This window comes from Meles meles, chromosome 4 (assembly GCF_922984935.1).
Source record: "Meles meles chromosome 4, mMelMel3.1 paternal haplotype, whole genome shotgun sequence".
In the NCBI taxonomy this organism is placed as follows: Eukaryota; Metazoa; Chordata; class Mammalia; order Carnivora; family Mustelidae; genus Meles; species Meles meles.
This window is the reverse complement of record NC_060069.1, coordinates 51,473,421-51,493,374: the sequence shown is the minus strand read 5'-3', so window position 1 is coordinate 51,493,374 and position 19,954 is coordinate 51,473,421. Positions and strand designations below refer to the sequence as shown.

Below are 19,954 nucleotides of genomic sequence, written 5' to 3'. Positions count from 1 at the left end.
AGAGACTTACAGACTTGCTTCATGAAACTTTTCTACTGCAAACACATTTTGGAGGCAGAACAACTGGGTTTGAATGTGTCCTCTGATACATATTAGGGACTGTGTGACCAGCTGTGCTCTAGCTTCTCTAAATCTTGGGTTTTGAATTTTCGAATTAGAAGGAACAAATCAGTCCCTATGATTTCTCACAGCTAGACTCTTGGCCATGGTCCTGGCTGTTGTCATCCATGTCTGTTTTCCTGTGACTGATGGGAGTTGTGGCAAAGAAAGATTAGTCAGTTAGTAATTGGTTTGGTTCTATTCTTCTTTCTTACCTTCTCCCGAGTGTCCTTGTCTTTCCCTGTCATGGTTGATGTTCCCTTGCTGGGTGACATTCGCAACCTGAGATGAAAACTCAGTGTGGACATGCATCTCTATCCTGCTTCATTTTTTGGTCAGAAGCACATGTTTACTTGTCTGGATGGATGCTTCCCTCCCTCCTGCTTCTTTGTTTACCCGGATCTACCATGCGGTGGGCAGGTTCTTGTCACCCACAGTGTTGCCAGCAATAAAGATTGCGCTTTTGGCATTAGTTGACATTCATACTAAATCTCTGCAAGGTGGGTTGGTATTTTATGTGTGGATTCCTGTCCTGCCTCCTTTCACTTTACACTCCCCGGTCAGTGGGACTCAGGGGAGTCTGGACAGGTTTGTAAGAAACCTCAGCTCACTCCGCTTGCAGAGGTGGAATCATGGAACATGAGAGGTGGAAGGAATGGCAGCAGGCATCGAATCGTTTGTTTACGGATAGGGAGAGCCATCGAGGCGCAAGGAGGTCAACAGACTAAAACCATCATCGAGTCAATTAGTGGCTGAGCTAGAAATTACACCCGAGTCCTCGCATTTAAGTCCAGAGCTTTTTCCAGTATTTCCAATTGTGTCTCCGATAGCCTATATAAAGGTTTGGCATTTCCGCAGAGTTGTTCTGTAGTCACCCCTTCCAAGGAATGCCAGCTGTCCATGCAGAGAGTGGGGCGCTTAGCCAGTGCTGGGCCAAAGTTGCCTGTAGAGAGAAGTTGAGTGAATGCATTGACATTTTCAGCCCATGGCAGATCCCGCTTTGCCCTTCCGGCTCTCTTCTGACCTGGTGCTTCAGAGGAAGAGTGATTACATTTGCTGTTCAGCTAACAATTTGTGTAATTTCCAGCCTGCCTCATTCTTTAACGTTGTCTTCCCACGCTTCCATCACATGCCACAGTATATCTGCTTCATAATTACACTGGTAGAGACTTACCTACAGTGCTTGGAAAAGGTTTGCCTTAAGTACTTATTTACTCGTGCATCATAAATCTTGGTTGATACCTTGGTAATCTCTGTGATCAGTCTATGATTCCTTCCTGCAGTGGTGAGGACTGAGGAGTCGGGGAAGCAGGTGACAAAATAAAGAAGAAGAATTCAAAAAGAGGGCTGTGCTTTCTTACCGATGAGCCGAGGGGAGAGTCGTAGATGATCTGGAATTTCCACGGTTTGGCTCATTTGGGGCCTGTTCTACAGTCAGAATCTTCCATGGAATCAGAAGAGTTTGTGAGCAGGGTTAGACCTCATCTCATCCAGGCACCTCATTTTCAGAGAGGGAGGGAAGGGTGCCTTGCAAGCTCGTGGCGGAGCTCTGCCTGAAAACTGGGTTTAATTCAGAACATCAGGTATCCTCCAGCTGGATACCGAGCTATAGAAGGATGATTAGCTACAGCCCAGAGAGGAAGGCACATTGTCCCATTTTAATAGGTCATTCAGAAAGGACGTTGGGGAAGGTATGTGCTATGGGGAACGCTGTGAATTGTGTAAGACTGATGAATCACAGACGAGTACCCCTGAAACAAATAATACATTATATGTTAATCTAAAAAGAGAAAGAAAGCAAGCAGTTTTGATATTGTAGAAAGGTGCTGACTTAGGTAAAGGGGAAAGACGGGTAAAGGTGAAAGAACTCCAAAGCCGTAGAAAAAGTATCATTTAAATCTTTATTGCTTGTTTTATTTTTTATTATTTATTTATTTGAGAGAGAGAGCGAGAGACTGCAAGCATGAGGGAGGCAGCGGTGTGAGTAGAAGGAGAGGGAGAAGCACGCTTCCCGCTGAGCAGGGAGCCTGACACGGTTCGATCCCAGGACCTTGGGATCATGGCCTGAGCCAAAGGCAGATGCTTAGGCGACTGAGCCACCCAGATGTTCCCTACTGCTTGTTAAAAGAAAGAAAATGTTGCTAAGGGACATGGATCCTGAACTTGAGTCTGCCATTAGCTATTTCTGGTCGTTAACTCACTTAGCACCTCAGTTTCTCAAATTTCCTACCACTAAAATAGTATGTTTTTATACTTGTCTCCTCCCTCAGTATCATTCATTTATCAGCAAACACTGACTAAGAGCTAGGCTTTGGGTTAATTGCCAAAGGAGATTTAAGGACTAATGCAACATGATTTAGAGATTCATGTAAATGCTCTAAGTCAGTTATTTTCAACCCTTCCATCAGAACAGACGTATAAAGATCTGCAGATGAATCTGTTGTACAGACAGTCTTGAAAACACTACTTAAAGCTTATAGTACTTGGTGTTAGATGGTGCCATGGGATGATTGGTTGGTTGTTTTTAAAATTTTGATGACCTATGTAAATGTTTAAAGAAGTGTACAGTACTGATTTTAGGAAAGAAGAAGAACTTGAGCAAACACTAGTTCGTTTTATTTTTGTGGCTGACAATGACTTGTCTTTCATATGATATCTTTAGAGAGGTTGAGTGGCTTTTTTTCTTTAGTGCTAAATCTCACTTGACCTGTAGTCCTGTTGTCTCATCTGCAGAGGAAGGGTCTTGGTCATCATCTGGCCTTTTGTGGCTGTTCGTGATCCATTGTGCTTTGATTAGTTTGGTCGGACTGTTAGCTTTATCGGTATATGATCCTGTGGCTCATGATGGTTATCATTTGGTGGAACAGAGTAGAGGAGACATGGTGGCAAGTAATATCTGGGAGCTAGGAATGGACACAAGTGCAAAATATACTGTATCTAAGTGTGACTTAATTTGGATTGTGACTTTATTTACCCCTCCAGACAGGAAGGTAGTGCCATGATGAAGACCATGGATTTGGGGTGGAAGACTTCAGCTTTGCTATTTGTTAGTGTGTATATATAAAATAACTTGCTCAAATATGTATATATTTGTATATATAGCAATTTGTACATATACAAATATGTATATATTTGAGCAAGTTATTTTATATATACACAGACACACACATATATGTTTGAGCAAGTTATACACACACACACACACATATCTTTGAGCAAGTTATTTAATTCTTACAGTCTTACTTTCTTGCCTTGCTGAATGTGAAGAATGATAGCTATACCTCATACGATAGTGTAGAATTGTTAGAAAATTGCTTGGCTTATGGTGAGTCCTCAGTAAACCCTTGCTATTTATTTTCAATGGCATTTTTGTACCCATGAAACAGCTAGGAAGAGAAGACAGAGAGCGATGGAGAGAGGGTAATAAGTGAAGCTTTTTAGGTGCTTCTTCATTGCTTTGCATGTGACAAAAGTTCCTGAAAGTCCAGTGCCTAGGGAGCCCAGCTCTCAGCCTCCCTTCGCTTCGACAGGGGCCATTTCTCTTGTTTGCCTCTCTTGTGATGGTGTTTGCGTATTTTCACAGCCTCTGTGGAGATCTTCCCTTTCACTTCTTGCTTTCGCAATGATTGTGAGCTTACAGTGAAACTGACCTAGAACCAGAGGAAGTAAGCGCAGGGTTGAGTTTTGGTCCAGCAAAACCAGCTCTCACCACTGCTTATCTTCGTGTTTATGTTGGTCGTCCTTGGAGAAGCTGAGAAACCCCCACTGACACGTGCTAGTTCACGTGTTCACTAACCTTGTGAGATTTCCTCAGACCCATTTATCAAAATAAAGGGCCGTAATTTGGGGTTCAGAGAAGGAAAGCAGTATAGAATATTAGAGCTCATTGGGACTTTACAGACATTCATTTCGCAAATGAGTATCCTCTCTTGTTAAAGGTCACCCTGGCAAAGTTGAGACTAGGGAACTGGGGATGTGGAGACTGTATATCTGTGCCATTGTGTTTATCACCTTCCTTGGATCCATCCTGAACTGGTTCGTGTTTCATGCATAGAGTTTTTACTCTTGTTAGATGATTGTGTCGAGATTAAAGTTCTAGCTTCTTATTTCTCTGTATAAAACCTTTAAAAAACAAGGTCAATTTATCTTCTGAACCTTTTCCCCAAATATTCTCCTTGAGTTCCTCATTTTAATACAACTGGTCTGCTTCATGGGAAGACCTTGTTTCTTCCTTGAGCTTACAGCATTTCCAGGCATTCTCTTTGTTGTTCCATTTATCTTCAGAACTAGCCAGCTTTCAAAATCCTTGTCAAGGGCCACCCCTCCGTATGCTAGCTCCCATCACACACACCCCAGTTCTTTTTGTATGTTCTGTATTGCTCTCTTTCTCTTTTCACATATATAAATATCTCTTCTGTAGGTAGGCCTTAAGCTTCTTGAATATGGGATGAGAATCTGATTCATCTCAGTACAGGATGAAAATCTGATTCATCTGGAACCCTAGTGTCAGGCAAATACAGTTATTCATTCATTAAATTAACAGACATTTTTATTGAGTGCCTATTACATATCAGGCCCTAGGAGTTGAGAGTGATAATTAATTCTGGTCTTCAGGATCCAAGAGCTTAGTTTGGGATACAGGCAAGCAGAGAGACAGAGATGTGTAGTGAGTACAGCATTCTGAGTGTTGTGGACATGCAGTGAAAGTGTATATAACTTGATCTGGTGATAGAAAACATGAATGATGTCTTTAAGGATCAGTGAGTAGTGATGCTCAGGATCTAAATGATGCATAGTAGATGAGACATCATTTTAATTGAGAGGTAGTGAAATCGAAACGGAGGGAGATCAAACCTAGAAGAAATGGATGAATTTCCAGCAGAATATGAAAATGACCTCAGAAGAGCAGAAAATGGCTTCAACTACCATAGAAATTACTGGAAATAGGATTAAGATTGATTATTAAAGAAAGTATTACATTCAGATGACTTTACAGTAAGTTCTGATAAACTTTTAAAGAGCAGATAATTCCAACCTCATCATTATTAAACAAATCGGAACAGTAGAAAAAAATGTAGAACCCTCATATGAAACCTAATGATGAGAAGTAACACAAGTTGAGAAACAACACTATAGAATGATTTTACTCTGATTCTATGTACAAAAATTCTCTATAAAAGAGCATATTTAATTCATCAATATATCAAAACATTGCAACTGTGACTAAGTAGGATTTTTTTCTAGGAATGCAGAGATGGTTCAATATCTGGAAATTAACAGGATTCTTCACATTGCTAAATTGAGAGAAAAAGAGATGACCATATCAGTGGAGGCTGAGAAGGGAGATACAGAGATTCTAAAGAGAGAAGAGTAACCAAAGAGATGGACATTCATCCACTTACTCGTTTGTCCATAACATAGCTTTCTAGAGGTTTCCTAGCCGGATACTGTGCTCATTTCATGAGACTGTTCAGAAGCTTCCAGCTTCCTGGGTCAGTCCATGTGGATTGATATAAGTATGGTCCAAGTACTAGAGGAACCTGGAATTAAGCTACTCTTTTTTTGTGGGAGGGATATGAGGGAAATATTCACAGCATCAGAGACATTTGAACTGGGTCAAGATAAAAAAAAAATCGGGCTTGGTAGAGAGTGAAGGGACTAAAATGGCAATGTAGATGGTGGACACAGCATGAGCAAGAGTGCAGGGTCAGGAAGATTCATTACAAATCCTGTGAATGGTGTCAGGGGACCACTGTGGACATACAGAAGAATGGTATGAGGGGGCTGCATTTGAGGTCGTCTGTAAACAGGTGGATGACCAGACCCTGGTACTGTCAGGAGGTGGAGCTGGAGGTGTGTTCATGGGGAAGGCAGCATCAGGATAATATGAGGTATTGGGGATAACTGTAAAGTTGATGGAGTCAATTAGTTGCATATTGATGCTTAAATTTTCATTTTTTATACTTTCCCAGAAGATGCCTCTTCTTTTATATCTATGGCTTATCTGAAAAAGCCAGGATTCTACAGTCAATTGGCAATGTGGGATTGATCTGGAAATGTGCCTTTTTGCTTTAAAAATCACTGAATCCTATATTAACCCATTTTTAAAATTTTCTATTTTAGAATTACTTTAGGTTTATAGAAAAGTTGCAAGGGTGATATTAACCCATTTTTAAAATGTACAAATAACATTTATGTTACACATGTGCAGAGTGCATTAAAGTTTTCATATCTTTATTTCGTGCTCCTTGGTTCTGACCTGTGCTCACTTTAGTCATGTTGAAAGCAGAACAGACACTTCATCCCCTTTCAGTAGAAGACTGAGACTCAATTAAAGAAAAATACTTATACAAAACTAAGTTTAGCGTTTCTCGATCCCAAGAGATGGGATTTTTTTTTTCTTTTTTTTTTTTAATCTCAGATGATTGTGAATGCGCACCAGGGTGAAGAGCCATGAGTAAACCAGATTCGTGGCTGTTTCTCTCTATGGGTTTTGTGCTGGGCCTTCATGGTGGTCTTAGAAATATGTTAGATCTGGTTCTTGCCCTTTCAAGGAACTCACAGTGTAGCAAGTGTCTTTGCATAGCCTGTGTAGACGGGATGAGGGAGGAAGAGGAAGAGCAGGGCCATGCAACCAGGCGAAAGCCCGTCACCCTGGGTTCACTCCCGGAAACTTCCAGATTCCTAGTTGAGAGCCTTCCTCTTCGATCCCTGTCATCCTGTTTTACTGCGAACACTGCACTTTCAGCACTTTTCTACCCTTCACAGGTGTTATCTCATCGATTGTCCGAAAACTCACAAGTTAAGGAGAACAGGGCTTTACCTTAATTTCGAGGGAGTTGAGGTCCCGGAGGCCCTGATGCAGGGAGGGGACTGTTCAAGGTCACGCCACTCCCTCTGAGGCCACCTTCGCCTCCATGGTGCCCCGTCCCTCCCTGTCACCCCACATCTCTGTGATCCTGCTGCGTGCTAAGGCCTTTGTTTTTCCCTGCATTTCCAGCGTTCTTTGTCTTTACAGACATCTGGAGGTAATCATGTAGCCCTCTCAATTAATTCAGTTCAATTAATAAATTACGGGGTAGATTTGGGGCTGGGAGCCGGTGCAGGGTGCCTTCCGGGCCTCCCTGTGCTGGAGAGCTGTTGCAATCAGGCTTGGAGAGCCCTCCTTGTCAGCAAGCAGTCTGGGAGGCTCAGCCCCAGCCTGCAGGCTGCCTGGAGGGGTGACTGGCTCACCCTGACAGGCAAGACATCATTTCTCTTTCCTCACACGCTGTATTGTAATCTGATCAGAATAGCACTTTGGCTGGGCTGCTTTGCCTGCTCCTGGTTATGTTTTTCACAGATGTTCCCTCTGAGACTCACTCAGCAAGGCTCCTGATGCTTGTCCTGTGGGGCCGACCTGTTCATTATGGGTTAGGATATTCCTAGCCCTTGGCTATTAAGTGCCAGTAGGGGCGCAGGCTCTGTGGCCCCCAGGGTTCCCCTCCCCCCAGATTGTAAATGCCCCTTGGTGGAGAGCATAACTGTTCCCACGAGAAGCATCATTTTTAAGTATCCTGACACAAACTGGTTATGCCTTTGTTTCGAGAACAAACTGTTGGTGCTTCCTTGATGTTGACCCAGTAAATTCAGGTTTCCCTGTCTGTGCTTTGGTTCCATCCCATGTTTTAGTTGCTTATTAGCTGCTTTTCCCTCGTCGCCCTCCAGTCACGCCAACCACGAGTGCTTTGTACTTTCTGGCCTATGCTGACATGGTTCAGGCCAGCCCCTGCTCAGCACTCAGGGTCTAGTCTGAGGGGCAGCTCAATAATGAGGTCTTTGTTCTGCTCCCTTGCCAGAAGTAATCCTACCGTGTTCTGCACCCCAGAAACTTTTTGCTTATTTTTATCTCACTTAGGCAATATCACCTCATTTAGGGAACTTAATCATGATTTAATTGATATGGTATTCAATTTCAATAGGTTATTAATAAAACTTTTGCTTTCTTCCAACCTGGCTGGTATCAGACTCTCCTACCGTAGAAACTTCTTCAGGTTAAGGAGCATTTCTTACCATATCTATTTCCTGACGAGAGTTAGACATTAACTAGGTAACTGCCAGAAGGGGTGTTCAAGATTCGCTGAGGGGAATGTGCCATTTTCTTCTCCTCCAGTGAAAGTCAGTGTTTCATCCTCCTCCTCCTCCTCTCATTCACCATTTCTCTTTCTCTTTCCTCCTCAGAGAGCTCTGTCAAGAGTTCATCAAGTAGGGATTCAGAGGATATAATGTTGAAGTGCGGTAGGTTGCCTGCATTTTCAGGATTCCATAAACCAACTCTGTTTATTTCTCTTTAGTTCCAGATTCCAACAATGTCTCACCCATCTTGGCTGCCACCCAAAAGCACTGGTGAGCCCCTCGGCCATGTGCCTGCGCGGATGGAGACCACCCATTCCTTTGGGACCCCCAGCATTTCAGTGTCCACACAACAACCACCCAAGAAGTTTGCACCGGTAGTTGCTCCAAAGCCGAAATACAACCCCTACAAGCACCCTGGAGGTGAAGGTAAGTGGGGGGCTTCAGAGTCGGGTGCCCAGAGTGTGGGAGAGTTCAGTGTGAGAAAAGTCCATCTATCTGCACTATGTTGTGTCAGAAAAGGTAGCTCAGGAATTCAGTGTGCTTATCATAGTTAATAGACTGTCCAAGGTTGAAAGATATCTAGAAGCTATCAAGGCCAACCTTTCTTTTAGGGATTAAAGAGAGTGAGACCTCTTAGAGGTTATATGGCTATGGTTATACAGTGAGTTAGGGCCAGAGCCAAAACTAGAACCCTGATCTTTTCATTCATAGCACAGTGCCCTTCTACTGTGTTTACCTTCCACTCCATCCCATTGTCCTAGAGAGAGGTGTCTGTCACCCAGTTGCACCCCCCCACCCCAGCTGTTGGACATGTGTCTCCACATGCTGCCAAGAAGTGGTCTGACGGGAAACCCGTAAGAAGTGAACCTCACAAGGCACCTGGAATTGTTAAGACTAAAATTGTTAAGACTCCCCTAGGTTGCTGTAGGATAAAGTCGTCTGGAGAGCTCAGTGAGATCTGCGTTTGCTGAACGTGAGCGTAGCCTAGTTCTAAGGGTGGTAACAGCAGTATGTTCAATTTTCATCAAGCAGGAGTTGGACGAGCCATGGGAGCTCAGCATGTCGGGGGATGTGCCTTCCGGCACCGAGTGTCATAGGCAGCACGAAGAGTGCCATACTGTTGGGTTGAAGAGCTTCTGTATTTTTACTGATCAATGTCAGCAGCTCAGCCCAATCCATGACACATGACTTGTAACCGACAACAGAGGAATGGTAAACTTCTGGGAGTGGAGAGCCGAGAGACAGTGAAAGGAGATTCAGCACCCCCTTTCTGTGTTTTCTCTCTTACCCCACCCCCACTTTAAAAAAATGACCTTACAGTCCCCTCGCTGTGATGTTTCTTATTGCTTCTTGGGTGACATGCGTGTGTTTCTTCTGGCAAGTTTTCGTGATACTGTTTTACACTCCGTTGTGTAGTTCAGTCTTAATCTTTTCCTCCCAGTCCTCTCCCTTCCCCCAGCAAATACATCACTCGTCCTTTGGTGCTATCATTAGAATCGAGTGACTTCGGGAGTCAGAAGCCTCTTCCAGATACCCAGCTTGTGTGAGGGGGCTGGACGCTTAGGGAGGTGGTAGGTAGGAGGTGGTAGTCAGGCATCAATGCGCACTCTTGAGCTAGGGCTGTGAATCTTTGGGTATCCTTTTTCCAGAGAGGGCAGCAACGAGACCATCAGAGAGCCACTCTGGAAAAACCGGAAGTGACGCTCTGGGTGCTCTACTAATCTCCATGGCAGTGTCTTGAGTTTTATCGGTCTTGAAGGAAACTGCATCTCCATAGTCAATCTAAGACTTAGGGGAACTGATTTTCTTTTTTCTTTAGTGGTGGTGCTTTAAGTGGTTGCCAGACTGGGGCTAGGATTTGGAAGAGAATCCCTCCTCACTATTTGCTTCCTTTTTATTTCGTCCCCTAATTTTTTGGGAAATCTGAAATGGACTTCCCTCTCATATGAAAATAATAAGGAGTAGGAAGTAAGCATGTGAGGAAGGCTTCCTTATGTGACAGCCTCTACCTACCTCAGGGGTCGCGGTGGGGGGCAGGTCCTATATGAAGTAGACTAATCCATGGCGTATTTGAGGGAGGAGGAGCAAGTAGCCATCTCCCTTCAGACCCCTGCATTCTGAATGCTGTGAGTTGAGTGGTGTGGCCCCTCGGGTGACTCTTGCTCTTGAGATGCCCTGCTTGCTTCACTGTGCTCTGTGTGGTTCGCTTACTGCCTCTCTACTTTTCTGGGGACGTTGGCAACCTCTTCAGACCTCTGCCCCTCACAACCATGTGCTCTTTCGCAACATCCCACCCCAACCCTTTTTGTTACCTGTCAATATCCTACCGGTGTTGCCCTCTCCAAAATGGCCAGACATGGCCTAGATCAGAGTGTATCATTCCCTTCTCTGGGTTTTCATGTACATCATATTCCGTGAATCTCACAGTTGTTTCTTGGTCACTCCTCTTGTTCTGTCACTGTTCAATGTGTGGTCTCTGCAAAATGCTCTGCCTTCTCATACAACCCTATGAGGTAAGTGTTTTTTTCACATGGGAAATGGGAAATGGGAGTTGAGAGAGGAGGTGACCTTCTCTATGGTTTTGTGGCTCCCACATTTCTGAAGCAAGTCTGTTGTCCTCGCCCAGGTGCTCTCCTGCTTGCCCTTCTCTTCCTGGCAGTTCTGGCTCCCAGGCCCCGTGTGATGGTGATACTTCCTTGTAAGAATGTAAGCTTTGTTTCCCCATTTAAGCAACAAGACATGGTTTCTCACTCGTCCTTATGTTCCTCTTGGCTCCTATTATGCTACTGTGTTTTTAGTAGGAATGATTGTGTATGGTCAAATGTATGTCTGTATGTTCTTCTGTATGTATATATTTGGATGGATGGCGGATGGCTGGATGGGTGAGTGCTCTGCTCAGTAATTCTTCTCTTGCAATAAACAGTTTGGAATATGGCATCCTCATTTGAAGCAACTCAGTCTCATTTAATTTCTGAAGTCTTGATTCTTTCTTGCAATTCTGCCAATCTCTCTCTCTCTTTTTTTAATATAACCTTTTTTGAATACGTGAAAGAAGAAATTTCCCTTGCATATATACATTTTAAAGATAAATATGGGGAAAGGTTCATGGATATTCAGACTTTGTTTTTAAATGAAGCTGCATCTCTTCATCTGCTCTGTATTATGACATGATATTGGTTGGAAGTGTGAGATTTGCTTTACTCCATTTAATTTAAATGTTAGTGCATTCTCTGTTACTCTGAACACTTTTATGATTTATGTTATTTTTTTGTTTATATTTTTATACATTTTTAAAGTTCATATCCTTTTTCCTTTTCCTTTTTTTTTTTTTTTTTTTTGCCCCCCGAGGTCCATTTAGAATGCTCTGAACCCTTAGTGAAATCCCCAGACAGTAGGTAACACAGTTTTTACGCACAGGGTGAACTGAAGATGCCGGGATCTTGTGCCCTGGCTCACCTGTTCTTTGCTTTTAATTCATACTCTCTCTTAGTTTCTTGCCCCTGGAGTCTTTTCATTCACAGTTTAGTTCAGAGCCTGATGTCTCAGAAGCTTAACTGCAAAGACAGCACGTTAGAATTAATAGAAAGCATACAGTCTCTCCTTTTCTGGTGGAAATGTGAGAAGCGCAGGGCAGAGGGTAGAAGTTACTTGCTCAGAGGTGCACGACCTGCTCAGGGCTGAACTCGGGTCCCCTGTGTCTGAGTCCAGAGTTACACAGGGCCTGGGACTATATTCTAGTGACGCTTCTTTCTCACTGTGCCATAACCTCTTCATCCACCTCCTAGAATTCTTATCACGATGTGCCTTCCAACAGACTTCCTTTAAATGAGGCTGTGTCCCTGGAGACAGGTAGGCTTGGACTTTGTGGAGGCAGGGGCTGCCTGACTCACTCCTTTGCTCCCAGGGACACCAACCGGACACCTATCACATAGTAGCTTCTCTGCAACGTTGGGGATAACGGTTACGCCGTAGCGATAAAAACCTGCCTATTCAGGCACAGATCCTAGCTTCACAGCTACCTGTTAGGTGTTAGGCTTTGTGTTTGAATTACTTTTATCCTCCTCCCCCCAATTCTTTGAGCTTTTTAAGTCCAGGGGTGATGGAACCACTGCCACCTGGAAGTTTTCGATGCCATTTCTTACCTTCGTGTTATGTCTGCAGTGTGTGGGGTTTGCTTTCTCATTTTTGTATTCTGACTGAGAATGGCTAAGTACCCACATGTTATGCACATCAGCTTATATTTATGGGATCCCATATGTCATGAGTTTTCTCTCTTTTTTAAAACAATATGTGTATTTTTTAATTTAAGTAATCCTTACACTCAACGTGGGGCTCGAACTCAAAACCCTGAGATCAAGACTGAGTCAGCTGGGATCCCAACTGTCATAAATTCCTTTTAAAAGGTATTCTGCTAATAACCTTTCTCTAAAGGGCTTTGTTGTTTTTCCCAGTTAGTTGCTCTTTAGGCCTTCAGATCCCCGTTTCTTGCTACTATTGTTCTCAGATTTTCTGGAGATCTTCTTTAATGACTTGTATCTAGCTTTTCAGTCCTCTTTGAGTAACCCTGCATTTCTTTTCTTTTTTTAAGACTTTATTTATTTATTTGACAGAAAGAGATCACAAGTAGGCAGAGAGGCAGGCAGAGAGAGAGAGAGAGAGAGAGAGAGAGGGAGAAACAGGCTCCCCACTGAGCAGAGAGCCAGACGTGGGGCTTGATCCCAGGACCCTGAGATCATGACCTGAGCTGAAGGCAGAAGCTTAACCCACTGAGCCACCCAGGCGCCCCTACCCCTGCATTTCTAAATGCCTTCTTGTGTTTAGTACATTAAGCTTATGAGCCCATATATATATTTTTATTATTTTGCCTGCTTACAAAGTTTATACTGTTAAATACCTGTGGGGGTTTTTTGTGTGTGTGTGTGGGATGTTTGCTATGTATGTATGATTTTTGTCTCATCATCCTCTATTTTTGGCCAATGAGGACAAGATAATTTTTTTTCCTGGTCTTTAAGTACTTGCCAGTAATGTTCTGTATTCTATAATATGGGTCTTCCATCTTCTCCAAATTTGCAAAAACAAAACCAAACCAAAAACACAAAGTCTTAGACTTTGATGGCAGAACCAGGGTATAGATCTTTTTCTGTTCTTGGTAGATATGAAAGTAAGTGAACTTTCCTACTTTACTAATACATTATTCTCTTGGGATGGTTCTGAAATGTTCCTGTCATGACAGCTCTGGGAATTGGAAGTATACAATCACATACACATGCTTGCGCGCACCATACACACACGCGCGCGCGCAATCTTTTTTTTCTCTTTTTGTACTCTGGCTGAATGAAATATGATAATTATAATAGATTATCATGCAGAATCATTTTTGAATTTGTAAATTTGGGGTTGCCTTGTGAACTGAAATTTACTTTCTCCATTTTCTAAAGTTCCTTTGAAAAAGATTTTTTTATATGAAATTTCTGAAAAATTGACTGCCTAGGGTATGAAGTCAAGGGAACTCTTTCAGTAGAAGTCCTTTGTGTTTGTATAGTCCTTTATAGTTTCTCCTACACTTCCATATTCACTGTCCTTTCATTCTCCATAGGTGATTCTAACTCTATGAGTTAGGTAGAACAGATGTTATTGCCATTTAGCTGAGTGGTAAACTACCAGAAGTGAAACAACTTATTCAGTAACCCTGTAGCTAGTAAAATAATAGAGCTAGCCTCCACTTTCCATGTCTAGGGCTCTTACTGATGTTAACGGGTTCTATTTATTGGAAATTGGGATAGACAGCTTCCTCTCCTCTAACCTCGCTACTTTATTATTACATGATTTTTCTGGGATTATTTCAAAATGGCTGCTCTTCTCACAAACTATTTCTGCATATATTATCTTACATACTTCTAGATAATATACATAAGACCTTTGCTTTCAAGCTTTGCCTATACTGGTTCACCTAGACTTGAAAAATCCAATCAGAGTAGGTGAAATGAATTCAATGAGAGTGCTAAACCTGGAAATTTGGGACTAGATCTCCATGCTTTCTGCTCCCCCAAGGTTATTCATCCATTTCGAGGAGGGGGGAGGATAGGTATAGGCAGTTTGCTAATCTGGAGTAGACGTGGTAGCTGAAACAAAATGCCATCAATGGAATTGACGGCATTTTGTTTCAGCTACCATGTCTACTCCAGATTACTCCAGATTTGTTTCAGCTACTACGTCCATACCAACCATGGAATCCCCCATGGTGGAGATGACGGCCACTCTTCCTTCATTTCTGCTTTCGTGACAGAACCGTTCATCATGCATTAATCACAGAGTCTTTGTGAGCAGCAGAACTAGAAAAGAGCTTGAAGGTCATGTGTTCTAGTTCTTCCATTTGTCAGATGTGACAACTCAGAATAAGAGGGAGGGGAATGGCTTCCCAAGTTAATCCAAGGGTTTGGGGCTGACCTGGGATCCAAGCCCGGGTTTCCCAAACGTGCACATTCCACGGCATCTGCGTTGTTACAGATTGGCTCCTAGGAATCGATAAGTCCCGGATTATTGATACTTGGAAGAGAAGTAGCTGTTAGTGATATGACACTGGTTTGGCTGGACATACTTACTTTCTCAACAGAAGCTAACATGTGAGGAAAACAGATGACCACCAATGGCAATACAGTTAAATAACATAGCATGGACTTTCTCCACCATTTTTGTGTTTAAAAAGGCCAATTTGGTGCTACTTCTTTTCTTATGGTTAGTAAACTTTCTTTTTTCTTTTTTTGGTGAAACTTAGAAGAGTAGGTGGCAGAAAATGTGGGAGGACTGATTGTGAACTCTGAACAATCATATCTAAATATTTATACTCACAGTTTGCTAGCTTGTCACTGGAGTCCTGTAGTTTCTGTCCCCCACCGTGAAAGGTGAATCCGGCCTGCGACTTTGCAGGTACAAATGGCGGGCATCTTCTTTCCATAATCCTGACAGTACGTTAAGTTGCCAGCAATCACATGAGAGCAATTGCAGCTTCTTAGACGTTTGTTATAATTATACATGGGTTGTCATGAGGATAGTCACAAAGTCACGGAAGCATCAGGAGCTCTAATGACACTAGGGTTTGACTGGCATGCTCCTTTTCTGGTCCGGGGTCAGTGTGTTGAGCCTCATCTATCACTGTGGAGTGCTGTACATGAGTTTTAATTTTCAGAGCCTCAGGGGGGAAAGAAAAGGACAAGCTGTTCATTCATTAAAGGGTCAGATAACAATTGTATTAATTTGATCTTCACATCACATCTTTCTGAAGGGAAAAGAATTTGTAGTTCTGTGGGGGATGTTAGATTTGTACCAAATATTCACAGGCCTTATTGACGCTCCAGAGGGCCAAGGTTCATGCTGATTCGGGGGTTGGGGTATTCACATTGGAGCCTCAGGTTCACCACCTGACCTTGATGATGACAAGGTCATCAATTAGCTGACAATGTTAATTACCTGACAAGATTGTTTGAGCATCAGATATAATAATGAGTATCAAAATGTTTTATAAACCAGAAAATACCTTACAACTCTAAGGAATTGCTGTGGTGTGCTTATCCAACAGTTGATTCCTTACAACAGATTTTTCTATCAGGCTCTCTTCTAGGGGCTGAATGAATCGCAATGAACAAACCAGAGATTAATTCCTGCCCTCATGGAATGTGCTTCTTGCTATAATGAAAATAATTCACTCTTTTTATTCATCATAAGTAATATTGAAAAAATAGCATTTATTTAAAAAATGCATTTCATAATCTCATACATACTATACTAATTATCCTAAATTATAATACTAGTATTATAAGACTAATACATGCGTAGTAATATGACTCTAATTATTACTAACAAAGGTATTAATATATACTGATAAAGATTATTAACTTCAAGTAGTGATGATGGGAATCAGTGACTCAATATTACATAAACTATAAAATTCTAGAACCAGGATAAATCTTGCAAATTATCTCATGCAACCCTTTCATTTCCTAGATGAGGATAGTTATTTTACTAATTTTCTGAGAGGTGTCAGGCCTTCGCCCTAGGAGTGCTGTAGATAACAAACAGAATTGGTGAATTGAAGGTAAGGATGGTTTCCACAGTTTTAGAGGCTCAGAGGTCAGGGGGTTGTTCAATATTACAGAGCAGTCAGTTGTCCAGCTGAGCTTTGATCCTCTGGATCCCTTCCACAGTAACCGCAGTTCTGTGTCACTGATGTGTTTTGGATGACTTGTTTAGAAGCTCCAGCAGTAGAATTCATTTATGTGGACAGAGTGGATTAGGTGTTTTAGAACAAAGAGAAGTTCATGGATTGTTAACAAAACCTCTTTTATTTTGTAACCTGTCAGCATAATTATCTGTGGAAGTGAATTCCTTAATAAGGTAGAGGATGGTGAAAAATGCTATGTTCTGTAGTGAGGTGCTCCTTAATTTTCTTTATTTTTAAAGTCTATAAATGTATAATATTATTATCACTCCATATTTTAAATCTAAACAAAGCTTAATTTCTTTTTCAAAAATAAAATTAAATATGCAAATATAATAAAATATCACTACACAACTATTAGGATAACTAAAATAAAAAAAAACACTGGTAGTGATGTGGAGGAACTGGATCACTCATACATTAGACTGTGCTAAATGGTATGACCACTCTGTAAAACTTTTTGGCAGCTTTTTCCCCAACATCTATCAACCATATGATTCAGCAGTTGCACTCCTGGAAATTCAGTTCGGAGACGTGTATGTTCACCCAGAAACTTGTACCTGAAATGTTCATGGCAACTTTTTTTCATAATGACAAGATACTAAAAACAATCCAAATGTCCTTTAATGGGTAAACATTTCAACAAACTCTGGTACATCAAATAATGCAATAATGCTCTTTATCAATAAAAAAGAACGAACTATTGATATGTGCAGCAACCTGGATTGACCTCAAGGATGTAATGCTTAATGAAAAAAGAAGTCAGTCTCAAAAGGTTACATATACTGTATGATTCCATTTATAAGACATTCTTGAGATGACAAAACTCTAGAGATGGAGAACAGATTCATGGTTGCTAGGGAACAGAAATGAGGGATGGAGTGGGGCAGGGAGTGGGTGTTCATACCAAGAAAAAGCAACAGGGAGTCTTCTCATGTTGGTGGAGCAGTTCTGTATCTTGGTTGTAGTGGTAGTTGCATTAATCCGTACATGAGATGAAATTGCATAGAACTATACAGACACACAAGTGAATGCAGGTCAAAAAAAAAATGGTGAAAACAGAATAAGGACTAGCTAACAATAAAATAATGTCTGTTTCCTGATTTCCATATTGTATTCTATTGTGTCAGACGTTACCATTGGAAGAAGCTGGACGTGTGGTACATGGGCATCTAAGCAGTTTTTACAACTTTCTATGAGTCTAAATTCCAAAATAAAAAGTTTAGTGATAAGAACTGTATCATATATATGGATTTCTAAATGTTTTCTTCTCCTTCTTAAGTGCCATCATACATGGACAGCAAATTGTCTGCACCATACTTTAATGATTACTGTTATAATGTATGGCTTAAACCAGAGGTTTTCAAAGCTGACCAGTCTTCACAAGGACTTGGGGAACATTTTTTACGATTTATTTATTTATTTGAGAGAGAGAAAGAGAGAGAAAGCGGAGGGAGGGGCAAAGGGGAGGAGAAAGAATCTTCAAGCAGACTCCCTGCTGAGCGAGAAGCCCAAAGCGGTGGCTCAGTTCCACCACCCTGAGATCATGACCTGAGCCCAAACCAAGTGTCGGATGCTTAACCAACTGAGCCCCCCATATGCCCCCAGGAACTTTTTTTTTTTTTTTTTTTTTTTTTCAAAGAGAAAACACACAAACCCTTGGGCTCATGTTACTACTACAGATTTGGAATTTCAAGGCATCGGCACCGAAACAAAACAAAACTCCCCAGAGAGTTCAGATTGAGTCTCAACCAAAGTTTGGAAACCATTCATTTATTTCAGTAACTCCAGGGAATGGTGTTTTAATGCCTGTTGAATCATCTTCAGGTCCTGTGGGTACACACTGTCTTCTTAGTTAATGACATGGCTTTTGAAGTCTTAAGTGTCTTTTATCATGTGAACAATGGAGAGGTTCAGGGACTCAAATCATTCTTCACCTTGCTGTGCTTTTCCCTCTGTGCTTTCATCATAACGGAGTTTTCTGCATATGTTGTCTCAAGGAATTTTAATTGGGACCCAAAAACAGAAGAAAGAAGATTAAAAAAATTTTTTTTTCTTCTAGAATGCTTTAGCAATGCCAGGCTTCTGCACTATGGAGCACTTGGTATTGTGTTATTTCAGGTAGTGATGCCTGAAACCTCATCCGATTTTGGGTCATGATAGGCCTATGTTAATCATCTATAAATGGATTCATTATGGATATTATAAAAATAAATCTGACACCTGAGCCTTTGGGCAAATATACCATATAAGGAAATCATACCGTAGAACAATGGTTGACCCTAGGAGCTGCAAAAGAGAAAAAAAAGTATATCACGGTACTGTATTTTTATCATTCTTTCTTAAATTTATTGTAGCTGGAGAATGGAATGCTGAGCACAGCTCCATGGACAGAAGAGTACAGGTCCCTGAGATGTGACACCTCATGCTTTCTAGCACTTTGACCACCTGTATTCTCCATTGCTGTCTGTTCTTTGCTTTATATGTTGCTAATCTCAAAGAGAGGAGATGGCTCGTTACATGGGATAGACCTAGAATAGGCACCATATCTCCATAAAGTTCTGTAAACTAAGTGCCATTAAAGAATAGTAAGGATATGTTGTAGGAGAGAGTTCACTGAGGAGGGGACATCTGAGCGGAATTTTGGAGAATGGGTGAGTTGTGTGCCACGTAGTAAAGGGTGGTGAACAGCAAGCAAAGGGAATAACATGCAAAAGCCGAGAAGGATCCCCATTCTCATCCTTGTAATTTTGGCAGCTGTTTGCTGATGTCTTTAAGCAGTGAGTCTGGTCTTCTGGAAGTCCCTTTTGTAGTAGGAGCCAAGGAACTTCATCTGCTTCATTCTGAGTAGACTGAGATTCTAGCATGCTCAAAAACGTAGCTGTAGGAATAGCTCCAGGAAGTTGAGTAGTCAAGTGGAGGAAGCACCAAGAAAGAAAAGGAAACTGACCTTATCACACCGTGGACAAGAAATCCCTGCCTGGTCCCGGCGGGAAAGACATGCCATTTCCACCAAGTGTCTATCATGGTTGAGAATGAAATATATCTGTATAGATAGATGATGAGACAGACATGAAGAAGAAAGAAAGCACTCCCCAAATTAGGTCAGACCAGCCTTATTTACCTAGGCAAACAAATGTGTGAAGTGAGGAAACTTGAAATCTTTTTGTTGTTATATGTTCCTTTCTTACTCATCTGCATTGTGGATGATCCTGAGAAAACAGGAAGCGATGAAAGAAGGACTTTATTATGAAATATTCATTATAACTTGCCACTTTAAAGATGTGTGTGTGTGTGTGTGTGTGTGTGCGCGCGCGCGTGCTTCTGTGTGAATGGATTTAAATTCCTTTCCCACGTAATATTTTGTTCAGTCACCACCATATGTTGTTAACATTATTATGGTTCCTACATTATTATAGTTCCTAAAGGCAAATGAAAAATCCAAGATTCAGAGGACCCACAAGCGAGGCTTATAAATGTAGAAGCCACATGTTTCCAAATTTTAATTCTTTGCCTTAAGTAAAT

The 19,954-nt window shown here is 41.7% G+C and overlaps 1 protein-coding gene across 19 annotated transcripts in view; it reads left to right on the top strand.

Annotated features, from left to right (window-relative positions):
• The window catches only part of LOC123940120 (LIM domain containing preferred translocation partner in lipoma), a 660,801-nt gene that overhangs the window by 207,136 nt on the left and 433,711 nt on the right, over nt 1–19,954 (top strand). For all 19 annotated transcript variants that reach the window (XM_046002569.1, XM_046002568.1, XM_046002572.1 and 16 more), the window contains one exon: nt 8,433–8,640. In XM_046002569.1, the coding sequence (XP_045858525.1) occupies nt 8,433–8,640 (208 nt within the window). The remainder of the gene's footprint in view (nt 1–8,432; nt 8,641–19,954) is intronic.